The sequence below is a fragment of the Ixodes scapularis genome, unplaced genomic scaffold, assembly GCF_016920785.2.
Source record: "Ixodes scapularis isolate PalLabHiFi unplaced genomic scaffold, ASM1692078v2 PGA_scaffold12__126_contigs__length_90152505, whole genome shotgun sequence".
Taxonomy (NCBI): domain Eukaryota; kingdom Metazoa; phylum Arthropoda; class Arachnida; order Ixodida; family Ixodidae; genus Ixodes; species Ixodes scapularis.
The window spans coordinates 5,274,640-5,289,250 of NW_024609838.1; the positions used below are offsets into that span (position 1 = coordinate 5,274,640).

Consider the following 14,611-nt stretch of genomic DNA (forward strand, 5'->3'; position numbering starts at 1 on the left):
GCTCTTCTTTCATTGAAAGATGCGCGTTTGTGTGAAAGGGTTCCTTGCGAGCCCGGGGGAACAGCTTGAATGACACAAAGGTGCACCGGTCGGTCAGGCTCTCGTCTGCTTTCGTTTTTGTCGTCTGCTTCATCTGCGTCGTCTGCTTCAGAAAAGGCAAAATGGTAAAAACAGGAAAAAAATAATTTTTTTTTCGCTAAAGTTTTTTTTCGCTTTTGAGTTTGGTAGTCGCGGCGATATTAATGGGTTGCTCCCTAACTATAGTACATATAAAAACTTGTAAGAGTACGAGGATTTGGGGAAGGGTGCGGTGTAGCCGCGGCCACGCCCTGCGGAGTGGTGCCCGTAAGGTGCAATCGCTTGTGGCTCATCCAGTGGCAGGGTTACGTCACCCTGCCACAACCCCGACTCTGTTTTTTTTTTTTTTTTTTTGTGTGTGTGTGTAAATCTTTTTTGCGTGTTTGGTTTTGTGTGCTACTGTTGATGCAGCCTCGGGGTGCCGGTCGGTGTCGTGAAAGATTGCCAGATGTAGTTTTTTTTTTATTCCATTAAAGCAGAGTGCTTGAATATGACGTCGCTGACTTTCCTATTAAGGCCCGTTCACACTCTTGCGACCTCTTAGAACCTGGTGCCTTGGAACCTCTTCATATTTCTTACAACGAGAGGACACACTGGTGCCATCTATTGAATAGCAGTGTAAACTTGGCGGTCCGGCATATTTTCCATTTCTCTCACGCATTACCCTTTCTTTTTTGACTCGAAAAACTTTTGTCAACGTTATAAACGAGCCTTTCTTATAGGTATTACGCACATTTGACCTCGGAAATCTCGCAAAACCTTCGCTCTTGTGAAATGCAGTTCCAGGGCCACTGCATAGATGGCGCCATGGTGCCAGCGTGTTTCCTCGTCCTAAGCAATTTTAAGAGGTTTCAACAGGTCTCGTCTCTCGGTCGTACTCGGTTGCAAGAGTGTGAACCGGCCTTTATATTTCCGGCGATTTTTTCCCGCTACCCCAACTAACTATATTTCCGGAATCGCCAGTATTGACCCTTTCCGGTATGCTATTTAGTATATCGATACCAGGTTATAAGTTAACGCAATAGCGGCTGCAGCGAAGCGATCACGATTTCCCATTCCCTTTTGCACTTCGTTATAACCGAAATCGGTTATAACGAAATACCGGATATAGCGAAGTCATTTCCGATTTTCGTTGATTTTATTATAACCGGTCTCGACACAATCGAGAAACTGGAAATAGTTGTTGGGAAGTTGGCAAGTGAAAACAACGCCAGAAACCAACATTCAAATATACCCGCGCGTTTCAGCGCCGTGACGTCAGGGGAAAGGCAGGCTTGCAGGTCGAGCGGGCATGCAATCTAAAAATAGACTATGCCGAGCGTTTGTTTCGTGCATGCTGCTCGGGTGCTGGAGCGAGAGCTTCCAAAGCATTTATTTGACAGCATGAAACTGATTGCAATCAGTTGGGAACAAAGTCTACAGTCCATGCAGAGAGTGAACCCCCTGCCTCCCGCTGAGGTCACTTTTTCCATTGTTGCCAGTAGAGACCTTCACTTTAAAATCACGGTGAGGACCAAAAATAAAAATTCAATACCTTCGCAATATATATATATATATATATATATATATATATATATATATATATATATATATATATATATATATATATATATATATTGCGCTCAGTTTTTACGTTGCACGAAGCAGTTCTCACAATATTTCGTTTTCGCTAGAGGGTTTTAGTAGATCCTTCCGACACTTCTAGTACCGATACCCGATAACGGTGCGATACGTGCCCAAAGGCGCCTGCAGAATATCGGATATCGTTATCGGAGTTCTCGGAACGATGTGCTAAAACTCCCCGAATTGACAAAACCGACGATCTTACGTTTTGTACGGGAACATTTGGATAAAATAACGTACAGATCTTGAATGCAATACAAACTTACTTATCTTACGTCATTTTTTTTTCCTTTTTTTTTTTTTTTTTTTTTTTTTACAGCAGTTTTTTGTTTGACATTTACTTCTGGTGCCACCTTCCGTGGTCGCCATATTGGTACTCCTCTTCAGTGTCAGCGATTTCGAATGATCAGGGAAAGGTTTTAGGGAAGCCAAACTCCCGCATATTCACTCAGTCTGTGTTATGGCGTTCCCATATCGCTGCCCTCGTGCAACGTCACGAGCGGCCATCAAGATGGAAGGCACCATTTTATGTCTTGCAACCTTCCGACTACCAAATTCGTAGCTAGCAGACGACAAAAGCAATCGTCCTGGGAAAGTGAACTTACGTCGATGGTAATTTTTAGGCCGAGCGTGTGTGTTTGTGTGTGTGTGTGTTTCGCGCGAGCGTATCGGTCCCCCATGGCTTTTGTGTGCATTTTATTTTCATTTCTGCGACCCCCGCTTCCTGTGGGAGCGATCACAATCTCCGCGGCACGCGTCCTTTTTATTCCCGCCTTCCGCTTTCTTCCGCCGCGGGCGGTGTCGTGTGCCGCACGTCGTCTGCTACGTAGTTCCCGGATCCGCCACTATGCAGCCGAGCGTGTCGGTCCTGTCTCGAAAAGCTCATGGTTGCCTGCGCACGCTTGCACCTGGAGAAATGCGTTTTCGTACGCTGTTCTTTTTTTTTTTTTTTTTTTTTAACGTGATTATGTTTGTTGCGAGGGGGGGGGGGGGGGGCAATATGGGCTTTTATGTGGTTGTACGAAGTTACTTTTTATGTGCTTTCCTTCTCGCAAATTCTTAAATAAAAGCGTATTTCTTATTTTTTTGTCTTTTTTTTTTTTTTTTGCACGTTTTACACGATCACTATAGTGCAAGAGAGAAATGGTGCTCTCGGCTGCTGCTTTTCGCAGCTTCGTGTTCTGGCCACCAGGTGCTGGCGAGTTGCTTGCGGTCTAGGGTTTGCACCTGTTTGACGTATTTGTGCTTTGGTCACTTACCACTGTTACAGCTAAGTGCGAAATCGCAATCAAAACAAATGCATCTCGTAAAAAAGAAAAAAAAAGTGGATAATTGAAATATTTTGTTTCGCTCGCAGTTCAATAAATCTCCATAAAACTTGCATGATAAACGCCCGACAGGTCTTTTACCTGTTACATTCTCTACTGCTTTATAACTTTAAGTTTCCGCAATTGGTGTGCAAAACTGAATTCCAGGTGGGGTGAACATCCGTCGAGTTCAGAAGAAAATGCAAACGAAAACATGCTAAAATGAAAAGGAACAACGACACTTACTTTCAAGTTGGCCGTCGATCCGTTGCTCTGTCGTCTGCCCGCAAAGCAAAGTGATGCCATGCTGGATTGCGCTCTCTCCTGTGCTCAAAATAACAACTGATTGAGCGTTTCTTTTTTTTGCCGATCATAGCGTCATGGGATTGACTGCATCTTGGCAATCAACACAGAAAGAGGTTAGGTGGCGCAAGTTACCGCCCCATACAAAAGGTCTATAATCGTTTTCTCTTCAAGAACCCTAGTAAGAAAAGTAGTCCGGCTCCTCGCGGAGCACTACTCATTTCCCCTTGATGTGCAGAATTGAGATCTATGTAGGTGTGTTTTAGATTCGATTAACCTTACCTTATGAAGACGTACGCGTTTCAAACGCCAAAAACATCGCTTCTTCGTCCGACAATCAAATTTCGTAAGAACTACTTCGCGCGGCGTAGGAACAATGCGCAAAACTTGCTTATTTTTTTTTCTTCTTGAGTTGACAACGAGTACAGCTCATACCATCCATCCACAAAGCCGAACTTAGTCACACACGCTATGACTTGCCGAGACGTTCTTCTGGTGATGTCACGGAACGCGTGCGAGCCAGATTATAAATAGCAGTAAGCGAAACTGTAAGAGTTAACAAAAGAAAAAAAAAAGTGGTTCCTGTTGTAGCTTCGCGCCAGAAGAGCGGCCGGAACACCTGGTTGCCAGATATTAATGACGCGTGACGATCGTCGATGCTCAATCACGTGATTCCCGCTTCCGCTTCGTGTCCCGCTGCGATTTTCCTTTCTTTTTGGGTCGTCGGATTGGGCGTTTGGCTACGATCGTCTGCCAACTTTGCACTTCGTTGTGCATTATGTTAGGCTAGGTGGCGCAAGCTGCCGCCCATTACGAAGGGTACAGCCATTATCATCCATCCAAGCTTTCACCATCTTAAGCTTAAAGGACTGAAATTGTGCTCAAATATTTAAAATCTAGAGAAAAAAAAATATTTGGCGATGCGATATTTTATATTTTTGATGGATCTGATTGCCGTTCGGGGCGGGTCGAGGACCCACGAACGATGACGTAATACCCGGGCCTTCTCTTCTGCGGCCCCGTGTTTGTGGAGCTCGTAATAATCGCGGGCGCACACAGACACGCCGCGCGCACATGGAGACCGAACAGCTGGGCTACGCGGAGAGCCGGGGTTGTGAGGAGAGGAGGGAAGCCACGTTAGGCTTAGCGAGGACGCCGAGGGACAGATGGCTTGGCGCCGGCGGTGGCTCGCTGATTGCCTTGTGTTCCCCCACCCCTCGTCCCCGGTAGAAGAACGAGCCAAATAAAAATAAAAAAGTGGGGAAGAAAAGGGGGGGGGGGGGGGGCGATATTTAAACCCTCTGGGTACGCGCGCTGTGCATATGCCGGGGAGATTATTATAGACCATTCCAGAAGTCGCCGTCGTCTGCGCGCCGCCATATTTGTTTGTGGAACGCCTTCTGAGTGCGCGACAGATATCTTCTGCGGGATATTGGACGCCGCGCGCGTACGTCGTGCACGGTTCGATGACTCGGCATTTTTCGCCTTAGTGAAGAGTTCTGCAAAGGTGTGCAGACGCTTTGGAAGCATGGTGATGCTTTATAAACGGGGTATGAGGTTGAGAGGGTGCTTGCGTTGCTCAAAGAGGGTGCGCGTTTTTATTTCGCTTTACTTTCTGGCTAACTACATGACGACCATAAAAGTGGCAGCACACGAAGTTACGGTTGGTCCGCTCTGGTGTAGGGTGTTTCCCCTGATCTCTACGACAATTGCTGGATCGCGCTTCCCCGCTCCTCAAGCGCGGCCACCGGACGGCCATCTTGCATGCAGGCGAAATCATGTTTATGGAGCGTTGCAGAGGCTGGCGCGCAGCGTGCCGAAGTCACCTTTTCTACTCGTTCGTCGTCATTCGCCGAAGAATTGTTATTAATCACTGTGTAAACGGTGAAGCTTGGGGTTGAAAACACGTGGAAATTTTACGAAAGTGTAGTGCCGCAGGTCACGCACGTCGGCCACGGAGTTCAGGATCGTTCAGCTGTTTCAGCGAGTTGCTATCAATAGAAGGGGAAAAATTTATACGGTTGCTATTATGCACTATTAACTATGCCTATGTTACAAATATACTTTAATGGATAACATGAAAAAACAAATAGAGTAACGCTGTGGAGCAAGGAAGGTTTTCAAAAGCAAAGGTAACAAACACCCCCCCCCCCCCCCCCCCCCCCCCCCCCGGCTGCCTTCCCCTTCCCTGTTCCGTCGCCACTGGGTCAAGCCCATGACGCTCGTTTCTGGACCGCGGGTTTCGCAAGTTTCAAATACAGTAGTCAGAGTAAAGTAAGACGCTGATCCCGAGGCACATACGGCTTCACGCACATTGCTCTCGCAAAACAGGTCCACACGGCGTCGATTCTTGATCGGTATCCAAGCGTGCGAGAGCACAGAGACGCAGCACTTCTGTGTGCCAGGGAAGCTTTGATCACGCCGCGAGAACGGGGAGACTTGCTTTCGACGAGCTGTGCCTTTTTCCTGCGGCGCTGCGCTTTCGTCAAAATGTCCGCGTGTTCTCAACGGCAAGTATCACAGTTTTCACGGGGGTTTAAAGAAAACTCTTCGACGATTGACGACGAATGTGCGGAAAACGTGTCTTCAGCACGATGCCTGCCAGCCTCTGCAACGCTGCAAAAACACGATTCCGCTGCATGGAAGATGGCCGTCCGGCGGCCGCAGTCGCGCTGGAGCGACCAAGCGGGGATGCGCGATCTAACAAATTTTCCTAGAGATCAGTGAGTGTTTCGCTCGCGTGCTGGCAGCTTGAGGTCACGTGGGGCTGCCCAAGCACCATCAAAAGCAGGCGCTTCGCTCATACCCTTATTCTACGGACTTTTTTTTTTCTCTGGTATTTTTTATTTGTGTGTTAAAGTAAATAGTAAAGAACGCAATTAGTAGTTTTTCATTTTAATTTTCATTACCTGCGTGAGGCAATTTCAGGCAGTTCCTTGTTGTTGTTTTTTTTTGTTTGTTGCTTTTTGTCGTTCCGATATTATTCGCCTCCCCACTTTTTTTTTTCTCCACCTTTTTTCTTGAATGAAAACGGGAATGATGGCTTTAGGAAGGGGATAAGCATCCCTCTTTTCCCGTCGCGCTTCATAAAGAAGCCTGCGGCTTACTTTTTCTTTATCATTTTTTGTTTCTCTCAGCCCCGTCTGGTTCCCCGTTTCGAAATCGCTGATTCATGCCCTGTCCCCTACCCAAGGTGTTGGTGTCCCTGCCGCGTTCCCCCTCGCTGGGCGTGGGGTCGGCCGTAGTGCCCCTCGTATTTATTTTTATTTATTCATTTTCGAAGGGGGAGCGGGTCGGGAGAGAGAGAGAGAGAGAGCTTCACGCGGCTGTGAAACGCTGCATAGATGCCGTCTTCTGAACCGATCAGCAGGGCAGACTTCTTCTGCTTGTTTTTGTTTTCGCTTTTAGCTTGTAAGTAACTAGAGTACAAAGAGATAAACGTGCTGGTACGAGTCTGCGGTACGTTCGTGACCGTCTGCTTCGGTGCTAGAGGATCTGGATATGTGACAGTTTGGTTTAATATTTGGACGAACAACACGAAACGGGTTCGCGAAGCGCTGCACGTAGGAGCCGCTGTCTGGAAAACGTGTCGAATTTTTAAAGCCCGAGTCGCACTAGAGTCACTGGATCTTGCGAGAGTAGCGCGACGCTCACCGAGCAAGGTCGCCATTTTGGTTCATGGAGTGGGCGGTTTCTCTTTGGCCTCTTCGATCTTGCTGAGCCGATCCGAATTCCCGGTGACAGGTTGCTCTTTTATAAAGACGTTTCTTGTATGCCGAGAGTTTGCTATCCACACACGAACACATCTTTGCTTCGCCACCATTTGCGGCGTCGGTGCTTGGTGGCGTTAAAAATAATTTTAATTTCTCGAAATACGCAAGAACATAACAATAGCATTATAAGAGACGCGTGAAAATGATCATAATTTATAAGTTGATTCATAGCCTCCTCTATACTCACAAAGCCTGGCAGTTCGACGACGGAGTCACAGAGTGCCCGGTCGCAGATTTGGATCGCGAGGATCTGGTAGCACAGAGCATTTCTCGGAGAACCTGTAGTCAGCGCACAACTTTTGCAGTGGCGAGGACTCGAAACATGGTTTCCAATCCCGACGAGAAAAGAAGCGGTGGTGCGAGGAACGCGAGGATCACGAGCGGACATTCCATCGCTCGGGAGAGGTGTGTTTCGGCGTCTCGCCGCAGCGGGGCGCCCGCCACGTTGCTCTCCATGACATGGGATGGGCGTCATTTGAGAGCAGGGAAGCTGTGAGCAAGATAGATTTTGAGGATCGGTTGAAGCAAATGGATGGGGAGCAATGGGCACGAAAGGCTTTAAGCTATTTATACATGAGGAGTATAGACACAAAGTGGAGACAGCGCACTAGGAAACTAGGAGGAAAGTTTTTAGGCTATAGTGGAGTTACGGAAGAGCAGGTCTCAGTTAAGAAGAAAGTTAAGGCCACAGAAAGAGATCGGTGGCTAGAGGGAATGCAGACAAAGACGGCTCTGGAAAACTATAAATTAAACAAAAGAGTTATTGTCAAAGGAAGCATTTATGACAATTCTAGGGGAAGCTCATTGCTGTTTGAGGCGAGGACGGGTGTTCTGCGAACGAGAACATACAGAGTGAAGTACCAGGAAATTGAGTGTGCACTGCTTGTGGAGAGGAGGACGAGACGGCTGAGCACTTGATACTCTACTGTAAAGGGCTTCACCCTATGCCTACCGAAGACAACATAGATTTTGATAAAGTCATTGGGTTTTAGAGACAGCGAAGGAAGAGTGGATTTCAACGCAGTAGAGATTGCCAAACAAAGATTAAGTGAATGGTGGCAGAAAGCGAGAGAAAACTAGGCATTTTCTTATTAACTGATGGCAAGGGGGTTTTATAGCCGCACTTTGCAGTGCGCAGTGAATATATTTTTCACATTTAAACATTCTAAGCTTGAATGGTAAAACAAAATGGCTAGGTGGCGTAAGCTACCACCCGATCTCAGGGGCTCAGCCGGATTTATCCATCCATCCATCCATTCTCATCCGTCGTCTGCCGTACTACCTTTACACTGTCGGCGGCCGCGTCTCGCGTCGGTCAGCCAGGCTTTGCCAGTATAGAGGAGGATATATGGTTGATTGGACACACAGCGCCAAAGACGCTTATGTTTGGGAGGAGCGCTTTCATCAGTACGATGAAACTTCACGGCGATCTTGGCGCGATTGGTTCAGAACGACCTTTTCGAAGCCTAAGGGTCTGAAAGGACCGAAATGGCGATTGCCATGGCGACACTACAGAAACCGATCAGCCAATCACCCTGCGAGGTTTCGGTCGTCTGCATGTTAGTATCTGTTTGTGTCCGACTAGCGGGCAGGAAAGGCATTGGCACTACTTTCCCAGGATACAGTGGCAAGCCCCAGTAGAGGGCGGCAAACAGAACCAGCCGACACCGACAATCCTCAAACACGAGCATCATGCACGCGAGCGTATCTTTGGCATGCCTGTAATCAGTCTACCAGGTACGACATCACGTTGCTAGAAAACATGCGAGTAACGGCCCGACATGAGCGTTTTGTCAGCCGAGAACCGCCTTCCAAAACGAAGAACCGTGTGCAGCGGATCTACTATAAACCGGATGGATGGATGGCTACGACTTGAATGTTTGAATCAGGAGGTGGGTTGCGCCAACTATAACCATGGTTTTACATTTTAGCCTCTCCGCGATCGGAGTCCGAAAATACATTGAGGTCAATGGCGTCTATTAGCGGCAAAAAGGAGCCTCATTTATTAGTTGAAAAATTCAGAAAGTTGGTTAGTGCCTTCTGAATCGGATGACGGTACATTCCGAAACTTTTGCGTCCTGTCCCAACGGCTAGCGCTGGGTACAGTTTATTTTTGTTGGGAGACGAAAAACGGCGGTTCTTTCTTCCTATCAAACATCCGATACAAAGAAAAAATAATAATTAGTTGGTGCCGGCTTGTCTTTCGAAGCTCCGTAGTGAACAGCCAGGGTTCGAGCTCCTCTCCTATAATCACCGTCGGGAGGGAAGCTCTAGGGCGGTCTTTCAGTTGTTCGGCCTCAGGCGCGAGCTCGCCATCTTCGCTAACGATTTGGGCGTCTCGCGAGCTTCGAGCGTGCACGCGCAGCCAAAGCACGACGGAAAACGACGGGCGCACGCTAGAAGCTGGCAGTCCGAAAGAGACACCTTGCCTTCCTCGCTGCAGGGACTAGAAAGTGTTGGCAGATCTCTCTATCGATACCTCTATCGATACCTCCAATAAAGAGTTTTAGCGAACCGTTTTTTTTTTTTTTGCACATTTGATACGCTAGGCTGGGTCCTCCGGTACGCGCAGTTTGTACCGGAGGGCCTATCGTATTGTATCGGATGTGCAAAACCGATTCCCTAAAACTCTCGTATGATAACGATTCCCGATAACGATATGATGCACGTGCAAAGGCGGCCGCGGTGTGTCGGGTTCCGTTATCATAACTGTCTACTAAAACTCTCTACGAAGGAAGCTCCCTTTGACTGAGCCCGAGCTCGTGCTTAAGCTCCGCTGTGAGCGCCAGTCTCTGAGCTGACAGGGTTCGAACTGCCCTTTTATCAGCGCGTCCCCACCGAAACCCTCACGCGTCGTCCGTTCCCGCAGGGTGAAGCTGGAACCGCGCAGCTCGGACGACGACGACGAAGACGACGACGACGACACCTCGAGCAGCAGCAGCAGCTGCTCGGCATCGGCGAGCAACGACGACTCGGGTTGGCGCGGAGCCCGGGGTGCCCGACTGCCCCACGCGGGTGCCCCGACCACGGCGGCGACGTCCTCCGCGACGCGTGGGTCGGCGAGCGGTGGTCCCCGGAAGGCGCTGAACAGGGGCCGCTGGGGCAAGGACGAGGACGACCGGCTCAAGAGGAGCGTCCAGCTGCACGGCACCCAGGACTGGGCGACGGTGGCGCTCTGCTTTCCCGACCGCAGCGACGTCCAGTGCCAGCAGCGCTGGCACAAGGTGGTCAACCCGGACCTCGTCAAGGGCTCCTGGTCCAAGGAGGTGAGCGCGGCTTTCCAAAGCATTTCTGGGCGCCACCGAACCGTGGGGTCGTGTACGCGTCCGTCCTTCGCGGCTCCAGAGTTAAATTTAGCGGGTGAAACTTGAATTGGTGTGTAGTAAAGCACCAATTCGATTTTCCCGCTAAATCTAGCGGGAAGATCGAAATCGGTGTGTACGGAGAGCTCAGCGAGTTCGACGTATGCTCTCGCCTACTTCTTTCCCTCCATAGAACGGCCACCCATGGCGAAGAAATAAAAGGGAGAAAATACGTGGTGGGCGATCTTTAGGGGTGGGCGTTTGTTCGGCATTTTACAATTTTGACCAATTCAATAGGACTTTTGCTAAATTATCCAAGCGTCAGAAATAACGCTGGGAACGTAAGTACATGCGCTCCACGCGTTCACCTTATGTGTACTAAATAGTTGAAGAAACGACCAAATCGAGGCGTTAATGAACGCGCGTGCGAAGCGCCATTTGTTTTGTATCTTTATTTCAGACAAGCTTCTGCTGCAGAAGACAGTACGTGCAGCGCATGTAACTACAGCCGCGCACGCTCCTTGAGCTTGGGTAATTTAGCAGAAAGTCAAGTTCGTCTGCTTCTCTTGCTGGGGTTGTGGTGACGTCAGAACGCCGATCTTTGATTGGCGGTGTTTAAAGGATAGTGGGTGGACCTCAAGGCAGCTTGCTACGAGGTCTATCCACTCTCCCTCCATCAGAGCCAATCAGAGGTCGGCGTCTTTGTGACGTCACCCAAACCCCGGCAAACGAAGCAGACGAATTTCCCTGACCACCCACATTTAGCGGGGTAGTCAAGCATAAAAAAGTTCCATCTCACGTGTAAAGAATTAGTATCTCACTCCCCTAATTAAATGCAAGATAAAAAAGAAAAAAAGATGGCTGTTTGCACAGTTTGAAATTTACTTACCTTACTTTTTGCGATGACCTAATTTTCGCGAATTTCACGACCGAAATTGCGAACAATTCATCCCGCGAACGGTAACAACTTGCCTAGCATTTCACTATAGACCTTTTCCGCTTACTCTCGCCCCCGACCGCCATTTAGGCATATCCGGTATGGGCGACGAAAAAATATCAAAACGTTTCAAACTGCAGACAGTAAATAAATAGAGGGGAAGTAAAACGAGAAGGTGTGACGGTTACGTTTATGTCCTAAATGCCTTCTAATGTCGTGGTGACGGAAGAACAATGTTTTCGCCCATACTGGAAGTGTCGACAATTCAAGATGGCGGCGCCCTTGCGAAGAAGGTCTATACCAACGTTACTAAAACACTCAGTTGGGAAACTCGCCGTCGAAACCTGGGCCGCTGGCGTCCACCGAGACCGAGCTAAATGCGACAACAGCGCCACTCTTTATCATTTGTCTGTACTGTGGTCACCTTGAGCTTTTTGAAAGCCTGTTTTTGCGTATAAACAAACGAAAAAGACTCTTTTTGCATGAAATTTATTGGAGTTTAGTACCAAAAGAGGGGCGCGTTATGTTTTTAAAATCTTTAGTTTGCAGGGTTTTGCGGCACAATTAATATTGTTTTTATACAACCATGCCTCAGCGGGCCTTTCAGGTAGCACGTCCCGCCCTAGGTGCATTTTAACTTCAGCAGCTCAAAGTGGCGCGTCCGCCGGGGAGACAGGGGTGGCACCCCTGTAACCTCTACCGCTATATCTGTTCTTGACGCCAAAATAGAAGTCACGTGCAGTTCCTCGAGTGGCCGCTGCGGGAGAAATGGTGTCGTTGTGTTCGTCATTAGCTCGGTGCTCGGTGACAGTTTGGGGCCACTTTTTCAAAGCTGTCTCTATGGGAGTTTCCCAACTGAGTGTTTTAGTAACGTTGGTCTATACGTAGCGAAAATTTGTGCCCTCTAATTTATTGCCTGAAACTCGCACTTCGTGAAAATAGGGAAATATTGAGCCCGCGAAAGTAAAGTCGTGTACAGTATTCGCTGCGCTCGTCGTCAGCAGAACTTGCACAGACGCATCGTCTCCACGCTGTGAGCAGAGAGATATCCCAGCGTGAGTTGACGGGAAGTTGTCTAGTACCGGAAGTCGGAACAATATGGCGCGTTCAGGTGTGCCTCGATCCAAAATCCAACGGGAGCACACCCTCCCCACTCGGGATTCGGGAGCGCAGCGGGACAGCTTCCATCTCTGGGGAGGTTGCCCCTAACAGCGCATGGCCAGACTCCCCCCCCCCCCCCCCCCCCCCCCCTTCGCGCATGCGCACAAGGCCTCGTCGCGACTGGCTACGTGTCTGCGTTCTTTATGGACATCGCGTAGTTGAGAGGAACGTTTTGTTATAGGACATATCTTTTTAGCTAATTGGAAAGCTCTTGTCGCTAAAAGATTTTTTTTTTCCTTCGTGTAGTGACGCGAAGCATGCTCGATCACGTCATTTTTAACTAGCGCGAAAAGTCCTTTTGTGCACGGGGGTATATAACGGGGGGTGTTACTCATCAAAATAATGGTAACGCCCCGTTCCTCCCGGAGAATACAAGACGAGTATTCAAGTGCAGGGGCCCTTGCATTTTTCGAAAATCGCCTTCTGCACTCTGACATTTTTGTTTTTTATGGCAAACGACACCAGGTGGTGTTCCAGTCTTTGGCGTTCTAGAGTAACTCTGCTTGCAGAGCCAGAGTATTGCGTTACTTTTCCTTGCGCCGCCAACTCCGGATTGGCGGAGGACAAACGGCCTTGCAGGCGCCAAGTTTCGGGCGGAGCGTGTTTCTCGCATTACGTTTGCGAAAAAACACACCCTGCATTAAAATCGAACGAACTTGAAGGTTCCTTGACCATTGAACATTTTGTGTTGCCACTGGGTACAGTATAATCGCGTTATTTTATAACGCGAGATGGGTTTTAAAACATGTTTCCGAAGTCTGGGAAGCAGACAACGCGGAGGACGATCGCGTCTGCGGCGCACGCGGAGTGATACGCGACCGGCACATCCGGGCACTTCGGACCAGACAACAACGCGTGGCTATGGCCAATGCTAGGGCTTTCAAAGGGACGACGTTTTCATCGGCTGCTACGTTCTACCGATGGCATAGAGAAAAATAGGAGACAAATTACGAGACGACTGCGCACGCGCGGTTTAGTCGCCGCACTATGTCTTCTCTGCTCCGCACGCCGCAGCACGCCGCCTCACAGCTAGACCCAGATCTTTTGAAGAGGCGACGGTCGCTTCCCGCGGATATGAGGTCTCCGCAGTGCGGCCTTGAACCCAACATGGCCGCCCCAGGATCACCATTGCGATTCTCCGCTCCGCAAGCGGAGCATATGCAATTACCACATGACGTCCCAGAGAACGTTTAACCGCAAATTCTCCAGGAGAACGCCACGAAACGTCTTGTCAGTCCTTGTCTCTTCTGCTCTTCCCTTTATTTATAGAACGCCAAAAGAACGAAGGAGTGCGAGATCTTTTAAAACGTTTCGAGTATTCTTGTAAACCAACATGGCCTCCTCGAACATGTACAGCCGAAGGCCCTCGTTAAATCTCCAACTTTGTTGTCCGTGTAGCATTTATGCCTTCTAGCACTGGTGGCATAAGCAGGCTCGACAGGCTTGCAAAGACGGTGTGACCGGAAGTCGCTTGGGACGCAAGCGGCAGTTCATGTTTGACTCCAGCGAACTATAGGGGGCGCGCTGCTCAGGCAAAATGGCGGACGAAAGGAGGTAGTTTTCGTCGTTCAGCACGGGGACCACCACAAATTTCTTGCACTGCAGCGTAAAGTCGGTGTTACATATGAGAGCAAAGCGAGCTATCGACCGTAAAAACCTTCTTCTAGTCAGTGCGTAGGAACGACACGGCGGAAGCTTAGAAATAATTACTTGAAACGATGTTTGTTGTTATGCTGCCTACGAGAAGCAAGCAGCGATAGCAGACGACAGAATCGAAACGACCGCCTCTTTCGAGCTTCTCGTCGTTGCCGCTACGCGGCGTTGATTTCGCTGGAGAATTTGAGGATAGGTTGAGGCAAATGAATGGGGAGCAATGGGCACGAAAGGTTTTCAGCTATTTATACATGAGGAGTGTAGACACAAAGTGGAGACAGCGCACTAGGAAATTAAGAGGAAAGTTTTTGGGCTATAGCGAAGATACGAAAGAGCAAGTCTCAGTTAAGAAGAAAGTTAAGGCCACAGAAAGATATCGGTGGCTAGAGGGAATGCAGACAAAGACGGCTCTGGAAAGCTATAGATTCAACAAAAGAGTTATTGCCAAAGAAAGCATTTATGACAATTATAGGG

At 48.8% G+C, this 14,611-nt stretch overlaps 1 protein-coding gene across 1 annotated transcript in view; it reads left to right on the top strand.

Moving 5' to 3' along the window:
- The window catches only part of LOC8040527 (myb-related protein A), a 63,104-nt gene that overhangs the window by 22,194 nt on the left and 26,299 nt on the right, over positions 1 to 14,611 (top strand). The window contains exon 2 of the mRNA XM_042289387.1: positions 9,954 to 10,350. Within this exon, the coding sequence (XP_042145321.1) occupies positions 9,954 to 10,350 (397 nt within the window). The remainder of the gene's footprint in view (positions 1 to 9,953; positions 10,351 to 14,611) is intronic.